The sequence below is a fragment of the Chrysochloris asiatica genome, unplaced genomic scaffold (genome assembly GCF_000296735.1).
Source record: "Chrysochloris asiatica unplaced genomic scaffold, ChrAsi1.0 scaffold00339, whole genome shotgun sequence".
Taxonomy (NCBI): domain Eukaryota; kingdom Metazoa; phylum Chordata; class Mammalia; order Afrosoricida; family Chrysochloridae; genus Chrysochloris; species Chrysochloris asiatica.
Window position 1 is genome coordinate 1,247,262 of NW_006408857.1, and position 18,559 is coordinate 1,265,820.

General features: G+C 47.9%; 1 protein-coding gene across 1 annotated transcript in view; it reads right to left on the bottom strand.

Annotated features, from left to right (window-relative positions):
- Positions 1-889: 889 nt before the first annotated feature.
- Positions 890-18,559, bottom strand: part of SLC43A3 (solute carrier family 43, member 3) — a 26,981-nt gene continuing 9,311 nt past the window's right edge. Inside the window, exons 3-12 of the mRNA XM_006875784.1 lie at positions 15,139-15,185; positions 11,503-11,579; positions 11,165-11,257; positions 9,642-9,781; positions 7,647-7,738; positions 5,639-5,812; positions 5,335-5,454; positions 2,467-2,653; positions 1,512-1,635; positions 890-994 (exon numbers count right to left, since the gene is read on the bottom strand). Coding sequence (XP_006875846.1) covers positions 890-994; positions 1,512-1,635; positions 2,467-2,653; positions 5,335-5,454; positions 5,639-5,812; positions 7,647-7,738; positions 9,642-9,781; positions 11,165-11,257; positions 11,503-11,579; positions 15,139-15,185 — 1,159 coding nt within the window. The remainder of the gene's footprint in view (positions 995-1,511; positions 1,636-2,466; positions 2,654-5,334; positions 5,455-5,638; positions 5,813-7,646; positions 7,739-9,641; positions 9,782-11,164; positions 11,258-11,502; positions 11,580-15,138; positions 15,186-18,559) is intronic.

The following is an 18,559-nucleotide window of genomic DNA, read 5'->3' on the forward strand; positions in this document are numbered from 1 at the left end:
TCCACCATCAAGGCCTTTTATCTGAAGCTCTCCACCAGTTTAACCAAGGTTGTACCTTTGAGGAAGGGCTAGTCCTGCTGTGACCCACCACCCACCCATCATTTTGCTGTACTGTGGTGGCTTTTGTGTGGCTATGATGCAGAAAGGTGTGCCACCAGAATTTCAAATACCAGTAAGGTGAGCCATGGTGGGTACATTTCAGCAGAGCTTCCAGACTAAGACTAAGAAGAAAGGCCTGGCTATCTACTTCTAAAAATTAGCCAGTGAGAACCCTACGGATCACAACAGAACACAGTCTGACTCTCTTGTTTTGGATACATTGTCAGGAAGGTTCATGGCTGCAGGAGGACATTATGTGTGGTGACACTGAGGGTCCGTGAGGCCAGGGGAGACCCTCGGGGAGATGGAGGACACTGGGCCACAACATAACGAGGGACCAGAACATTCTAGCAATAGTGACAATCACACAGGGCCGGGCAGCACTGCGTTCTGTTGTGTGTGGGGTCACTATGCATCAGAGTCAATTCAATGGTGGCTAAGAGCAGACAGCTCACTCTGCTCTGTACCTGAAAATCTACCTGGTGGTGCACACAGGCCTCAAGGCCACAGCCTCCTCCACCATCACATCACCTCCCCTGGGGTGAGCCAGGACCATGTGCCGCAAGAGCCACTCCCTGTTCTCACACTAAGGACGCCACATACTGTGTTCCAGGTCCAGATGATATACCTCCATCGGGCAGCTGAGGGTTTCCTTGCAGTCGGAAGTCCTGGCTGGCCATTAAGTGTCTTTTCTTTCTTTTTTTCTTTGTTTTCAGAGAGGTGTCTTTTGGGACATAGTGGGGAACAATTAGCAAAAGCATCCTCAGGGCTAGAGATGAGAGCTTGTGAATTAGGCAGCTGCAGAGGGGCGTCCTTTCTGGTCTTGGCACTCCCGGTACACCAGGAAGGGGTGGACAAATGTGAGCAGGGTGACAAGCACCAGTGTCATGTTCACCTGGAGGGACGAGAGGACAGGGTGAGTCCAGTCCCGATAAAGGGAGCAGACGGGTGCCTCTTCAGTCAGAATCCCACCCCACTGGAATTTTACTTTACACTCGGACACTGTGTGGCCCTGGAAAAACTACTCTCCTTATTTCCAGTCTGCTTGGTGGGGTGGGCTTCACAAACCAAACAAGCCAAGTGTCCATCAAGTTAACTCTGATGCCTGGTGACCCCATTTGTGTCGGAGTACAATTGTGTGCTCCATGGGGTTTCCAGTGGAAAGTTCACAGTGTTCATTTATCCTGGGGCTTCAGGTACCCCCAGGACAAACCGGGGAACTCCCACTCACACCCTTTGAGAAACAAGCCCAAGGATGTGTCCGCATGTAGCACTATTCCTGTGGGGCCCACCAGGCCAGCTCAGCCGGGACGCTGGACAACCACTGCTGGGGCCACTTGAAGATGCCTCAGTCGGCTGGCCTGGCGAGCCTAAGGCCAGGGACCCTCCCCTTCCCAGGCTACAGTACTCACATAGAGTGGGTCGTTCTGAAGGGGTCCTTTGATGAGGGTAAAGATGGGGAACTGGCACAGAGACACAATGGCTGACAAAGCCATCACCAGCCCGAAGAGCTTCCCAAAGTGCTCGGGAGGGAAACTGGGGAGCGAGACCAACAGGGCTTCCAGTGAGCTTTGGGAGCCTCCCACTGGTTCCCCAAATGCCCCAACCCAGATCTCCCTTTTACCCACCCCTACCCCGCTGCCTGAGCATTCGGACCCCAGAACACAGAGAACTCCTGCATTGGGCTCTGAAAAGGCAGGAAGGACCCAGGCTGTGCCCCAAAGAAAAGACACACCTAACTATGTGCACAACATCAGAAAAGGTGAGACAAGAAAGAAGGAAAGAAACAAGGTAGGGGGAAAACAAGGTAGGGGGAACACAAGTAGCATCTGGCCTTGGGAAGGTGAACAGGAGTTCACCAGGCGGCCAGCAGGAGGCAGAGGTGACAACAGATGCAAAGGTTCAAGTGCATGAAGGCTCTCTCCCTCCCAGCAGCCTCCACCTCCAGGTATCACCCCCTCTGTGCTGTTGTTAGGTGCAGTCAACTCACAGCGAGCCCACACACAACACAACAGAACACTGCCCAGTCCTGCAACGACCTCACAATCTGTGCTATGCTTAAGCCCATTGCTGTACCCACTTTGTCAGCACACTGAGGGTCTTTCTCTTTTTCACTGACCCTCTCCTTTACCAAATACAATGTCCTTCTCCAGGTACTGGAGATAACATGTCCAAAGCATGTGAGACAAAGTCTCTCCATGCTCACCTCTAAGGAGCATTCTGGATGTACTTCTTCCATAATTCACCCCTTTATACCTGCCACCCCAAGCCATGTCTCCCTACCCTGGTCACCTCCAGGCCCACCAGATTGCTCTATCTCCAGCACACCCACCTCTGCCACCAAGGATACATCCCAGCCCGACTTACGCAAGGGTGAGGAAGGCTGCGTTTCCCCCGTAGAGGAAGGAGCGGCTGATCACCTGCAGGATGAAGGTGAGGTACTGCAGGGAAAGGACAGGAACAGAGGCGCAGAGGGCAAAGCCCACGCACAGCAGGGACGTCAGGGCCAGCGAGGGTACCGTGGAGCGGAGGGTCACCACCGAGGCCGAAGTGCCTGTCCCAGAGGGAAGAGGAGAGGTTGCTGGAGGAGAGCGCAGCAGGGGAAGGGGAAGGTGAGGGAAAGAAAGATGCAAAACATCATCTTCTCCTGGAATCTCACCGTGCTAGAAAGTCAGACCGCTACATAAAGCTGTGGGATTTAAGTACCAAAGGCCAGAAACACCAAGCCAATACAGGTCCCAAAGGCCAAAGGTGGGATGGTCCGAGCATCAAGAAGAACCACAGCAGCGCTATTAAAAAAGAGACTTTCAAGGGAAACAATGCATGGTCCCCACCGTAAGTTGCTAGGGCACCAGCTCCTTACTCTGAAAACTGGTAAGGAGAGGGGAAATGCCAACCGTTTCTTCTTTTTCTCTTTTCTTGAACTTTTTATTATTAATTGCGTGAAAGCCGATCCATTTTCCATCCAACAACTCAGACACATTTTGCTTCAAGTCACGGACTGCAATCCCCACAATGCAACATCACTCATCCCACTTCCTCTCTGTGCGTCTTGCTTTCATTACTCCTGCTTTCCTAATGTGAGAATAAAAGTGGACAGCTGAGAGTAGGGCTCAGAGCAAGAATCGCCGCTTCAGGCATAAGAGCTTGCTCTGAGACCTGCTTCAGGCTGGGGCCATAAGGACAACCAGGCATGGCTAGGCAAGTCCCCAACAGAATGTCTCAAGAGACACAAATGCAGGGTAAAGAGCACACTCGTAAAACTGTCACAATTGAAGACTCACAGGACAGGTGGCCGGAACAGGTAACAGATAAAATGAGGCCGGCAGGACTGGAAAAAGTCTTAGTACTATAGGTCACTTATGTGATGTTATGTTTAAATCTATTGGATCCCGCGGTTTCTGAATGCTCCATTGGGTAAAAGCTGTAATCCTAGTTTGCATATCCCCCTCCCATGGTGTGTCCCAAAACCCTATATAAGGTGTGGTTTGTGAACTGCTTGGGGTCGAGCTTTGGTGAGCTGATGCAGTAACCCTGCTGTAACCCTGATGTAACACTGCTGAACACTACACTGCCAGCCGCCACTCGACCCTAGCATGCTAGCTTGAATAAAGCCTGCCTGCTTTTGCATTATCTTTGTCTCTTGGTCTCCTTATTGGGTGGTGGTCTCGGACCCTAACACTAACCCTTCTGAACGTTATTGCTGTTATGTGCTATGGAGTCGGTTCCAACTCATAGCGACCCTGTACAGGGTTTCCGAGGCTGTAAATCTCCACAGGAGCAGAAAGCCTCCTCTTTCTCCCACAGAGCAGCTGGTAGTTTCGAACTGCTGACTGTGAGATTAGCAGCTTGGTAGCCATGGGTAAACTCTGTCCTTTTGATCTCAAAATGGTGGATTATTCTAAGATGTGCTTACTGTTCTTCTATGGACCTGTCTGTTGTTTGGCTATTAATTAAGCACTGGTGGTGAATTTAGCTCCAGACCTAAAGGGGGCCATAGTCTCAGGGGCCCACCAGTCTCTGTCCAACCAGTAAACCTGACCTTGTTAATGAGTGTGAGTTTTGCTTCACATTTTTCTCTTGTTCTATCCAGGACCTTCTAGCGTGATCCATTTCAGATATTCTGCCTCTCTGTATGAATGGATTTCAGGGGAACAAAACAGTCAATGCAGAACAGTTTTTCTTTTTTTGTTTCTAAAGGAATTCTAGCTATAAAAAGCGATTCTGGGAGAGGAAAAAATAAAAAGCAGTTCTGGATGATAGAAATAGAAAGTCATCACTTTGCAATTTAAATAAAATAATGCGTCTTGGCATTGATCATCAATGGCTGCTAAAATCATTAGGCATTCAGTTGATGGGAAACTTTGTAATAGAAGGATCAGGCTGACAACCGCTGAATCCGTTGATCAATTGTAACAGTATAAAAAGAAAGGCAACAGATAACCAGGGCCTGCTGGGATACCATCAGAAGCCCGAGGCGCCACTTCTGGATTATTCTTGCCAGAAAAATAAAAAAAATTAAACTGCTTCCTCTCAAGCAGCTAACCTCCCTGCTTACAGGAAACACTCAATCAAAGGGCATTTTTTGGATGACACCAAAGGCATACCAAATCCTTCCCAAAAGGACAATGATACTAAACTCATCAGGACTAAGGGCCCAGTTTCTTCAACACGTAACTGACAAGGAAAAACAAGGGCTGCCGTTAGAGATTTGAGCCACAAGCATCTTGTGGACCGGGTATAGATCTGAATTTGAACAAACCAACGTATCAAAAGACGCTATTTGAGACAAGTGGGGAAATTTGAGCAGTAATACATATCAGATGATGTTAAGGAATTACTGTTATTTTTGTAGGCGTGATCATAATATTATGTTGTTAGCTGCTAGCAAGTTAGCTCTGAACTCATGGCAAACCCTTGCACAACCCAGTGAAATCACCCTAACAGAGCATGAAATATCCAGACTAAGATGGATTAGCAAGACTGGTAGCTGGTGAGCTACTTCCAAGGAGGTAAAAACAGTATGGCTCACACAGACTGATCTATAACCCATCAAGGGCTGGTGCAGCACTGGTAGTGTTTGGCTCCATCATTCATGGGGTTGCCTTGAATTGGAGGCTCAGTGGATAGCAGCTGCCAACAGGAACAACTAGAGGGTGAGTGAATGCAAGTTAGAACAAGACAAGATGAGCATGGAGGTAAGAAAGATCTCTCCACTCCTGGCCCAGGTCTCACCAGTCCTTCTGGCTTCCTTCTGGTACTTGTCCTTGAGTCTGTCCATGAGCAGACCATTCCAGGGGGCACACAGCATGCCGAAAAACTGAGTGATGGCAAATGCATTTGTGTAGCTGCTGACTGTGGATAGCAGAAATGGAGTTGGGGGATGAGAAAGAAGACATTTCCAGAACGGCCTTATGTGAGGCCTCTCCCATCCTGCCATGCTCTGCCTATCCCTCCTCCCCACATCCACAGATCCCCCTCCAGAGCAGAGCCCCATGCTCCTTCAAGTTCTGGGCCCCCAACTGAGCTGAGTACATACCTAGTGCCCTGTCCCCAGCAGCCAGGTTAGTCAGCAGAGAGTTGAGCGTGCCAATGAAGAGGTAGTGCCACAATTGGATCACAGACAGCCACACCAGGTGCCAGGCAAACCGCCGAGAGAAAGCGTAAGTCCAGAAGGAGCGGGGTTCTTGCTGCTGCCCTGACCCAGGGTTCTCTGAGGGAATAGGAGGATCCAGCATGAATCACTAGGGTAGAGGGTGGGGTGGGCAAAAGATCAGAGGCTTCAATGGGACCACCTTCTAACCTGTCCACCAGAACTCACCAGCATACTCTCCATACTGTCCCCTAATTCATACTTTTAACATCCTGGTCCAACCACCTTGAATGGCCCCAAGTTCTTCTCTGTCTCCTGAAATCTGATCGCTCACAATCTGGTTTCGGTGATATACCAGATCTCAGAGATACCGTGGTTCAGGTCCAGATCACCCAAATAAAGCCAGCATCATGGGAAAGCAAGTCACGTGGATTTTGTTGCTTCCCGGTGTATGTGAAAGCTACATTTACACTATCCTGTATCTATGAAGTGTGCCATGGCATTAGGAAACTGTCTGAATACTGTGAGGGTGAACAGTGTGACTGAGACAAAAAGGAACCACACGCTGTTGGGAAAACGGCACCAAGGGACCTGCAGGGTTATCACCAGCCTTCAATTGGAAAAGGGAAAAACAAAACAAAAACCCTGTATCTGAGGGGATAAGATTCTTATGATTCAATAATGAATAGTTGTTATCATGACAAATTGTAACTGTCACAACGGTAAAAGTTGAAGTTTTGTAACATAAAGGGGGAGTCGTTAATCTTACATTCCAGCAACAGAGAACCCTAGGGCCACCAAGGGAGAAGAGCATGAGCAGAATGTGGGACCCTAGCCAGCGAAGCAGGGACACCAGAGATGGAGGCAAAGATGATGACATGGAGAGAGGGAGCAGCTGAGGACTCTAGAGTCATGGCAAGAGACGGGCTGAGAGCTGGCAGCCAGGAGGCAGGCTTGCAGAATGTGCTATTTGATTGTTTAAATGATTATATATTCCTGAGTGTTTTTATGTACATCTCCCCACCCCCTAAAAAAAAAATAGAGGGAATAGAAGCAAACACTGCTGAATGCTGATGCACGGAGGAGACAGTAATCGTTGCAATGAAACGATGAGTGTAAAACCGATGTTCTCCCATATAAACTATCACTCAATTCACAATAAAAACATGAAATTAAAGAAAAACCCTGTATCTGAGATACACAATAAAACTAGGTATGCCTATGCTTCTTCCATTAATGTTTTCCTCGTAATTCTCAGAAATGAAAGCCAAGGAGAGGAGAAGCCAGAGGTAGAGATGAGAGTGTGTGGAGAGAGACTGTATTTTCCTTTCTTTTGGTAACATCTGAATTTCCTCTGGGACTCTCCACCTTGCCTACTCAACATGGCACTGTGAATTAAATGTGCAGCCCCCACCCTGGGGTGAGCCTCAGGACCCATGGTTGGCCAATGTGATGGTTCTCCCCATTGAGACAGCCTAGCTGTGACTTTAGACTTTAGACTGGGATGGCAGGGACTTCCTGGTTCTAACTGGCTGCTGAATGAGCTTCCCCGATCCTAGTCTGATCTCTGTTTGAATCAGCCAGCCGTGGTTACAGATGTTTGTAACCAAAGAGCCAAAACAGACAAGAGGAGGGAAAGGAGGCAGCGATGGGGCTGGGATGATAGACTGGAAGGCCCAGGAGACCTTCAGACACAGGACACATAAGGCAGACCTGGTGTGATGAAAGCATGGAGGAGGCAGAGCTGAGGGGAAAAGGAAGAAAGAGGGCAAATGGTGGAAAACAGACTTCAGGGGGCATGACATGACGAAGAGCAAAACGGAGAGGAAGATAGAGATGCTGGGGGCTCAGTTCTAGTGGCCGTGATGCTCTGGACTCTCTGAAATGAGGAGGTTGACAAGATGACCCTAAGTCCCCATCACAGGCTGGATCAGGGCTGATGTTTTGGGCTCACCATCCTTCAATGACAGGAGCTCCCTGGACTGTCGCTCTGTCTTTCCAGACTCCGCTGGTTTCGTCTCCGTGGAGCAATTCCTAGGGCACAGGCTACAGACACAAGTCCCATCAGCCCAAAGCCAGGGCTGTGAACTGAGCCGAGACTCAGGCCAGAGGGAGCAATGAAACAGATTCCCAATCTCTTGGATTCCAAATCAGATCACAAACACATACTCTGTGTGTGTGTGTGTGTGTGTGTGTTTGTTGGGGGGCGAGAGCCAGGCTTCCTTTTTTTTTTTTTTTTAAAGATGTCCAATGAGGCATCGGTGGTTCCATGGTAGAACTGTCACCTCTCATACCAGAGACCTGTGTTTGATTCCCGGCCAACGCACCTCAGTGGAGGCTTGTATGTTGCTATGATGCTGTACAGGTGGAACTTTCAAACTAGGACCAAAGGCCTAGCGATGGGCTTCGAAAATCAATCAATGAAACCCTACGGACACACACCGAACATGGGACTAGCCAAAACCAGGCAGTGTTTCATCCCATTGTGCATGGGGTCACCATGAGGCAGGGCCAACTCGACAGCAGCCACCAACGACAACTAATGATATCCAGTGGTTCTAACAGGCAACAGCATTTACGAACCACTAAGAGTGTCAGAAGAGTCCAAAAGGCCTGGGTTCAAATCCCAGCCCTGCCTCTTCCCAGCTGTGGGAACGTGGCTGAGGCTGAACTCTTCTGAATGCTTGTTTTTCTCCTTTGGGAACTGGAAATACGGGTATCTATCTGAGCCTGGTGGTACAGTGAGTTAAGCAGTAGGCTATAACCAAAGGGTCGGTGGTTCAAACCCACCAGCCACACTGCAGGAGAAAGATAAGGCCGTCTACTTCGTAAAGACTGGCAGCCTTGGCAACCCTGCAGAGCAGCTGTATTCTGTCCTACAGGGTCACTATGAGGCAGAATCAACACGACAGCATGGGTGGATGTGAGGCTGAATCCGAAAGCACATGGGACTGCATGTGACTGTCCACTCCTGGGGCCATCCATTATAAGGTGCTCGCAACTCTTCCCCTTTATCCCCTACCCTCTGCAGAGGGGCTGCGGCAGATGAAGAGACTATTTCCCACCCATTGAATCCAGTGGGTCTCATGAACTTTAGGCACAAGAATGCAGCAGAAGTGATGCTGTACCAACTCTGAGCTGAGTCCTCAAAAAAACATAGATGTTTCTGCACTCCCTCTTGGCTCCCTGTGACCAGCAGGTGAGCAGGCCCAAGACAGTCTGCTGGAAGGAACAGTGTCATGTACCCCAGTTGTTGCTTTCCCCCAAAACCAGACAAACCACGTGAGTGAGGCCATCCAACACCACCCAGCCCCCAGCTGACCCATCAGGTGACCACAGATACAAAGTCAAGCCCTGCTGGGGCTCTTCAAACCCGGCCTGACCAGCAGACACACCCAGCTACCCAAACATCAAAACCAAGCCAGTTGCTATCAAGTTGTTTGTGACTCCTGGCAACCTCCCATGTGCAGAATAGAACTGCACTCCATGGGGTTTCTAAGGAAGCACATCACTAGGTCCATCTTCCAGGGTGCCTCTGAGTGGGTTCAAACCACCAACCTTTTGGTTAGTAGTCAAGGACTTAACCATTTATGCCACCCAGGGACTCTGTGAAAACCAGTAAATGGTTGCTATTTGGGGCCACTGGGTTTATGCAACACTAGCTAACCACTACATCCTGTCGTGGCGCTGTGGGTTAATGCGCTGAACTGCAAAGTTGGTTTGAACTCCAAGGTCGGAGTTCAAGCTCACCAGCTGCGCCTCAGAAACCCTATACAAGGTCGCTATGGGTCAGAACTGATTCGATGGCTCTTAACAACAACAACATCCACTGTAGTCCTACTATCCTGTGACAGGGATCCTCTGCCCTATCTCATGCCTGTCCACCTCCGCTTTTCCTCCCGGGTCAGATGCAGGCCTTTGCCCACACTCCCCAGACTACAGTCTTTACCCATAGTGGTAGTTGGGGGGCAGTGGGAAGGGGATGTGCCCCCGAGGCATCAGAAGGAAGGTGCGCCCGACATGCCAGGCGCTGCAGATGGAGAGGAAGAGGAAGGAGGCCCTCAGGCTGATGTTCTGCTCATACAGGAGCTGCAGAGAAAGGGAGGAGACAGCAGCATGAGAGAGAGGCAGGGGCTGGTGCCCCAGTGTCCACCACACCGGAAGCTGATTAGGAGCACCCAGCACATACACAGCCCCCTACCCTCGCCCAAAGACCCCACAAGCATATCACCCACCCACACCTCCTGCAGTGTCCAGGTGTGGCTCCCAGACGTCATCTAGCCCACTGCCTTCTCTTCAATGGCAGCGAAGTCATTTTGCCCAAACAAAACCTTACACAAAAATCCACCTTACACAACAGATCAGTGGGAAGCTTCCCAGCCACTCTCCCTCTCACTCCCCTTGGTGAGCCCCATGAGTTCCTGGGAGCTCAGTTTTAAACCACTGATGGAGCCCCATCTCCTCTCTGGACAGAAGATGACACTGAGGTCCACAGAGGTGTGATGAATTTGCTTCCAGTCGGAGCAAGCAGCAGGAGGGCTAAGTTAAACTAAGAAGTCTGGCTTCAGCTCCAATGCTCACGGAGAGAAATGGCGGCACACCAAGGGGAACGAGGGAGAACCTGGGAGGTGGCTTAAATGTCGCTGGGTGTCAGATTCAACTAGACTCCTGGCTGGGTAGTGGCTTCCAGTGCTCCTTCTCTTGCCCCATCGCCCACAGGCTTCGTCAGCTGCCCAGAGGGCTGTCCCAGGTTGGGCAGCTTGGCTGTCAGAGATGCACGCTCTTTCAGCCCTGCCTCTCTACCACCTTTAATGTGCTAGCTTTTGTCCTCCAGCTTGTTGCCCCATAGTCACAAGGCAGCGGCCCCGACTCCAACTATCACATCTACCTCCACCATTCAGAGAGGAAAGGTATGATGGGAGATCAAAAGGGAGGACTGTCTTTGTGCTCCAGTCTCACCTTTCATCAGGGAAGAAAATGCCCCCTAAATTCCTCTAGTATACACACCCTCTCCATCTCATTAACCAGGCCCAGATCACACGCCTACCTCTGCTTATCACTGACAAGGGCACACTGTTGTTTAGATAAAACTGTTAGCAATGAAGCTAGTCTGCTGGAAGGAACCTTGTGGTCTGCAGTCCAGTGCTGGTCCTCCACTTAAGGCCAATGACCCAACCACTTCATGGCCATGCCCTCCTTCAGCCTCTGCCCCCAAATCCTAAGTAAATGTGAAGAAATGGCTTCATGACATCAGGCTGGAGAACCAGACAAGTCTGGGTTCAAGTTCAAGCCTCACGCTTACTAGCTGCAGGGTCATGAGCAAGCATCTTGGCCTCCTTGAACATCATTGCTTCTTCAGTAAAATGGAGATAAGATGGTACCTCAGAGGGTTGATGGAAAGAAAGCACAACCTGTTCATAACATCAGGCACGTACACATGCTCAGTAAATACTGGCTCTTGCCGTTTCTTACCTTAATGATAAGGAAGACAGCTGAAGAGGAGTCAAATGCCCCATTGTGGAGGGTGATGATGGTAGAGCGGTGTTTGCCAAATAGGTTCCCAACCTGCAGAACGTATGAGAAATAAGAGAAGAATCACTTCTTCATTCATGAAACCAGTAGACCCTGGGCACATAGTGCTCGTAATACTCACGCCCAACCCTCTGCCTCAAGAGCTACAACCTGGCCTTGGGACAGTCCTACTGAGGCAGCCAATCAGAGAAAAGGGCTTCTCCCTCCCCTCCACGCTCTTCTCTACCCTCCCTCCCAAAGCCCCTGGCCAGATGTCTGGTGCTAGAGTGGGCTCACACCTGCAGGTTGGTGATGAGAAACAGGATTCCGCCCACAGTTAGCATAGGCATGGCCAGGAAAAGCAGCAGAGCTGAGTCTGGAACAATCGAAGGGTGGGGGGGAAGAATTGTTAAGTGCAACCCAACATGGAGCCCCCAACTTTGGCACATGCTTGTTTTTCTCCAGAAAGCCTTGACTTCTGTCTGCTCCATTGTCTCAACAATCCTGCAGTCTGAGCCCCTATTCCAGCCGGGAACATCCTTCAAGGGTCCCCAGGTCTCCTGAGGCACCTTCTCCCCAAGCTGGGATGTCCATTGAGGCAGGACGTAGGGGGATGCCAGCTCCCTTCCCTCATTAAACCACCAGGAGCACCCTCCTATGCACCTGACACAGTGAGGAGAGGACCCTGGACATGGACCAACTCTAATTCACTGCGAGAGCTTGAGCTGGCTTCTGAATCCGTGGCTCGGTCCCCCCACCTGTGAAATTGGACTAACAGTCCCTGCTCTCCGTGCCTTTTTAAATGCTGTGAGAATTGAGTGAGAACATGTTTTAAAAAGTTTAAACCCAGTGCCGTTGAGTCCACTATGTAAGACTCATGGTGGCCCACTGTGTGACCCCATGTGTCACACACTAGAACTGCTCCACAGGGTTTTCTTGGCTATAATCTTTGCTGAGAGCAGATGGTCGGGTCTTATTCCATACCACCATGGGGTAGCTTTGAACTACCACCCTTTAGATTACTTGTTCCAGCTCATAGCAACCACGTATAGGGTTTCCAAGGAGTGGCTGGTGGGTTTGAATTACCAACCCTATGGTTACTATTCCAGGGCTTATCCTACAGTGCCCTTGAAAGTAGCGCCAAGCAAACAAATCTTTACAAGAGACCTGCTAAGCATCAGAGAACAGCAGTGCCAAGAGGGAGAGTCCTTGATGAACTTGTCTGTCCACATAGACTCTGACAAATCTTCATGATTTGGGTCCTAAGCTACACCTGCCCTGTTATACACTAAAACAGTCTTCTTTATACCAACTCGCATTCATCCAGAAGAAATCTATTTGACAGGAAACTTTGTTTTACTGCTGCAAATGAAAGCACTGCTGTGAATACAATCAATACAATGGAAGGAAAACAATGTTATTAAGTAGTAGACAGATTCTGGAGCCCAAAGAACACTAATTGCCTGAGACCTGCCCTTGACACAAAGGAGCTCTGGTAGCGTAGTGGTTATGAATCGGGCTGCGAATCGCAAGGTCAGCAGTTCTAAACTACCAGCTGTTCCGCAGGAGAAAGATGAGGCTTTCTGTTCCCGTAAAGATTTACAGCCTCGGAAACCCTGTACAAGGTCACTATGACTCCGCGGCACATAACAGCAACAAGCCCCAAATTGAGAGTTTCTTTCATGACATTCACAGGACTGAAAATAAAAACCCACTGCTGACAAGCTGATTGTGACTCACAGAGCCCTTAATGGAGAGAGCAGAACAACCCCTTAGGGTTTCCAAAAATCTCCATGCACTTGAATCATGCTGTTGGAGAAGACTATTCAAAGTACCATGGAAGAAGTACAGCCAGAATGCTCCTTAGAAGCTGGGATGTTGAGACCTTATCTCTCATACTTCGGACATGTTGTCAGAAGGGACCAGTCCCTGGAGAAAGACATTATGCTTGGTAAAGGGGAGGGTCAGCAAAAAAGCAGACCCCAATGAGATGGATTGATACCATGGCAGCAGCAATGGGCTCAAATAAAGCAACTACTGTGAGGCGGATGCAGGATTGGGCAGTGTTGTGCACACGGTTGCTATGAGTTGGAACAACGACAATCTTTGTAAGAACAGACAGCCTCCCACAGAGCAGCTGGTGGGTTTGAACTGTCAACCAGGCAGTGAGCAGCCCACTGCTTATCTACTGTGCCACCAGGGCTACTTAGAAGGACTAAAGGAAAAAGAAAAGGGAAGCAGTTTTCCAGCAGGTGTTGGTGGAAATGTCTGTGACCGTAGCACCACGTGCTCCCCTCCCATCCATGTAAGCTTGCTCTCTGCCTGGAGAAGTCCTGAAAAGTGCTGGCTGTACAGTGCTCATATCAGGCATCGTTCGGCCTGTCGTGATAAGAATGCACAACTCTACTAATGTACTCGAGGTTGATGGAGATTCCTTCCAAAATCAGTATGTGTGGCTCAGTTCCCAAACAAACCCCGACAAAAGCCCTATTTTATTAGGGTCCAGTTGCTGCGGAGAAGATGACTTACGGTGGCCCATTTGTGTCGGAGTCGAACTGTGTTCCACAGGACTTTCGATAGCTGACTTTTCAGTAGATCACCAGCCCATTCCATTGAGGTGCCTCTGGGTGAACTTGAACTGCCAACCTTTCAGTTGGTAGTCAAGCAGCTTAACTGTATTACCCAGGAACTCAGTTTAGCAGGAGGGGGCACTACTGCTCAACCAGTTCACAAGTACAGGTATCGCCACCTCTACAGTCAGCCATTGTAGTCATTCACAGGGTTTTCGAGACGAAGCTGTTTCCAGGGGAGAGTGGTTTCCCATAACTGGTGGGGGTGCCAGGCTCTCTCAGGAGAACTGGCTGAATAAAGACACTCCGAGTCCGTGTTTGCTGAGAGCAAGCTTCAGGATAGGAACCATCCACACTACAATTATGTACTACCAAAATAAAGCCCCGTGGTCTGACATTGGGGCAGAATATTGAAAGGTACCTCACAGCCAGCACCAACCAGGTGCTAGGAAAGACCACAATCCAAAGTCAAGAGATCACATCCCAGGCCGGTGCCACCAACTAACCCTAGGGCCTTGGCCAGACCTTGCAAGTGGTCTCTCTCTGGCCTCAGTTTCCTCCTCTACCCATAGGGTATTGGAATTCGAAGACTCTGGGGTTTTATTGTTGTTTCTAGCTGGACCCCAACTCCTGGCGATCCCATAAATGGAATGAAAAGCTGCGGGGTCCCACACCACCACCCCATGATCACTTGAGGACTGGACCATTGTGGCCATAGTGTCTTCACTGGTTGATTTTTCTGGCATAGATTGCCAGCCCTTTCTTCCTACTCTTACTCTGAAAGATCCACTGAAACCTATCCAACATCATAACAACACAAGCCTCCACTGACAAGTGGGGGATGGGAAGGCTACACATGAAGTGTATTATCTGGGACTCAAACCCGGGACTCTGGCATAGAAGGAGAGAATTATATCACCGAACCACAGCTGCCCCATGGGAATCTTATAGACTAATAACACTTGAAAATACCACCTTTGGCCACAACACTAATGTCAACTTTCACTGTGCTAAGGAAGGACATTTTCAAAAACAACTTTCATTCATATTATTATTTCATTTTTTAAAAAAGAGAACATTTTAACCCATGTAAAAGGAAGAACAGAATCTTTTGGTTCTGTTCTACTCTCTGAAGAAACCCCTCCATTGTCCTTATTTCCCACATTTCCCAGTTGTCTAAAGTGTCTTCACAGAGCAGTAACATCAGTCTTTCTCAAGCATTCTTTCAAGCTCAGGCAAAGGTGGTGGTTCCCTGAAGAACCACAAGGGGGCAGTGTGTCCTGCCCATCACCTGTCCCATAGGTCAGCCACTCTTGGTGTCGTCCCTGTTCAGTTTCACCCTCCCGCCCAACTGACAGCACTCACCTGCAGAAATGAAGGCTATGGTGAGTGTGCCACTAGTGTAGAGAAATCTGAAAAACACAACAGGACAAGGAGAACTTTATCAAGAAAGAAGACACATGGTGGACAAAATTGAATTCTGCTCACTCAGTCTCCACAAATTACATTTGACTCTTGTGGTCTCAGTCTAGAGATCCAACAGGCAAAGAATAATGCCTCTCCTGTCCCAAGCCCAGAGCCAGGTGCAAGGAGTCCCAGTGTGGTTGAGCTATGGGCCTGACTTCACAGACCAGTGCATTTTACCCATCCCACCCCATAGAGTCTACATGGATGGAGCAAAGCTTTGGGTCCCCTTCATCTGCTGACGAGGCACAATTCAGAGTGAGAAGAAACATCTGCAAACAGTCATTAATAATCGGAACAGGGATGTACGGAGTAGGAAGTTAGGAAAGTTGGACTTCATCAAAACAGAACACATAAAGATCAATAATCCTAGGAATTAATGCGATGAAATGGACAGGAATTGGACAAGTTTAATCCAAGTCATAGGGTTTACTGTGCCAGAAATGACAAACTGAAGAAGAATGGTGCATATTCATTCTCAAAAAGAACACTTCATGATCTACCTTGAAATAGAATACTATCTGTGATAGCATAACATCAATACAGTGAGCACTAGATTGCAAACCACAAGGTCTATGGTTCAAGCCCGCCAGCCGCTTCCTGGGAGAAAAATTAGGCCTTCTGCTCCCTGATTTAGAGCCTCGGAAACCCTACAAGGGGTCATTATGAATCAGAACCAACTCAACAGCACTTTACAACGTACCAATCAGGAAAATAAATTAATGCCACTATTACTTAAATTTGCACACCAACCACTAAAGCCAGTGATGATGAAATTTAAGACTTCTACCAACTTCTTCAAGGACCTCTGGTAGCATGGTGGTTACAAATCAGGCTTCTAACCTCAAGGTCAGCAGTTCAAAACTACCAACTGTTCCACGGGAGAAAGATGAGGCTTTCTGCTCCTGTAAAGATGTGCAGCCTATGAGTCAGAACCCTATTCCATGGTACTTAAGAACACCAACCAACTTCTTCAGTTTGAAATTGATCAAAGAAAAAAAGGGAGCATTGATAATTAATAGTGATTGGAATGTGAAAGGTGGAAACAGCAAGGAAGGATCAGTAATTGGGAAATATGGTCTTCATGACAGAAATGATGCTGAAGACCGCATGACAGAATACTTCAAGACCAACAACTGATTGATTGCAAATACCAAATGGTGACCATACACATGGACCTCACCAGATGGAATACACAGGAATCAAATTGACTATACCTATGAGAAGAGACGGTGGAAAAACCCTATGTCATAAGCCAAAATAAGGCCAGAGGAAGACTGTGGAACAGACCATCAATTGCTGTTCAGGCTGAAGCTGAATGCAAGTTAATGCTGAAGCTGAAGAAAATTAAAACAAGTCCATGAGAGCCAAAATACAACCCTGATTATATCTTATCTAAATTTAAAAACTATCTCAAGAACAGATATGACTCATTGAACACTAATGATTGAAGACCAGAAGAGTCATGGGATAACATCAAGAGCATCCATCATACATGAAGAAAGCAAAAGATCATTAAAAAGATAGAAAAGAAAGACCAAAATAGATATCAGAAAAGACTGAAACGTTCTCTTGAATGTAGAGAAACTAATGCAAATAGAAGAAATTATGAAGTAAAAGAGCTAAACAGAACATTTCAAAGGGCAGCTCAAGAAGACAAAGTCAAGTATTACAATGAAATGAAGAAAGACCTGGAATTAGAAAACAAAAAGGGAAAAGTATGCTCAGCATTTCTCCAGCTAAAAGAACTGATAAAAAAAAATTTAAGCCTCAACTTTTGATATTAAAGGATTCTATGGGCAAAATGTTGAATGATGCAGGAGACATCCAAAGAAGATGGAAGGGAGGAGGCAGGGCTTAATGGTGGATTAGGGAGATGTACAGTATAGCAGTAACACCAAATACCGGACAAAGCAGGTTCAGGGGATGGTCCCAGAACTCTGAACTATATATAGAGGGATATTTAGAAAGTTTGAAGGCTTACAGCCAGTAGAATTTGAAGCAGAAGCAAGAAACGTGTTGTTTTCTGATCTGCAGCAGCCAACCGGCTCCTGGAGTAGCCATCTGGGGCATGACAGGGCGGGTGAAGAGATAGATGTCTGGCGATCATCAGAGATAAAGGTGTGGACATTCTTTCTCTGTTTTTTGGTCTCTCACGGTCCATGCACATCCACTCTAGTGGCTAGAGGGGGTGCCTGAGTGAGTGGAAACCCCCCACACACAACCCTGGAGCATTCTACTACGCATGCACACGGACCTGCTCAGCAAAAAACACTAAGAAGGGTCACTGCTTAAGACAGCTACAGCTGGCCCTGATCTATTTATCACTAGGAAAAAGTCCTGAACTGAGGTTGTGGAGTGGGAGAGAGATAGACTAAAAAGGAAATAGGCCGAAAATTAAGTCCCAAGTTACATCATAAGGACCAACAGTGACATCTTGACATTTCTCAGGCAGCCTTTGAAGGCAAGAAGCCAAGAGACGGACGTTAAAGTCATACTCATATTTTGCTACAGAATTATTATTTTTTCTTTTTTCTGAAATTATAGACTATAGTATCCAATCTGCGTATTTTTGCTGTTGCTGTTTTGTTTGTTGGTCCCCTTTTTACCTTTATGGGGTTCTTCCTCTCCCTACATTACTAAGAAGAGACAGCAATTGCAGTCGTACAGTCAAACTACAATTGTTGTTGTTGTTAAGTGCCATCAAGTCAGTTCCTCCTACCCATAGCAATCCTGCTTAGAGTTTTCAAGGAGCATCTAGGGAGCTGGAACCGCTGACCTTATGGTTCAAACCAACTTTGCAGTCCAGCGCATTAACCCACAGTGCCACACTTGGACTCCAGTCAAGCTACAATCACTCCCGATAAAGCCCCACCATCCAGGCAAGAACTAATACCAGCTGCTATACACCAGATAGGCAGCCAACACCTGCTACAGTTACTTGGAGTTGAGTAATAAGAAGAGTGAGAAGGAAAGCCCATCTCCTGATCTACCTGGAGGCAATCTGAAAGCATAATAAAACATCAATATACATTCATCTAATTATTAAGATCACAGCTAACTACTGAAGATGCCCAAGAAACAGCTGTCCATATGGGCACATGTCCAGAAACAAGATAGAGTAACTGGGACAAATTAGCAGGAGATAGAACTAGACATCACATTGGAAGGAGGGCAAGCTTTGAAAATGCCTGAGAAGGAATTCAGGAAAAAGATACTAAGATATATCCCAACACTCCACATAAAAAATATAAAAATAAGGAAGTCAGGAAAGCACTATAGGAACAATCAAATCAGATAGATACAGCATTGGAAACAATTC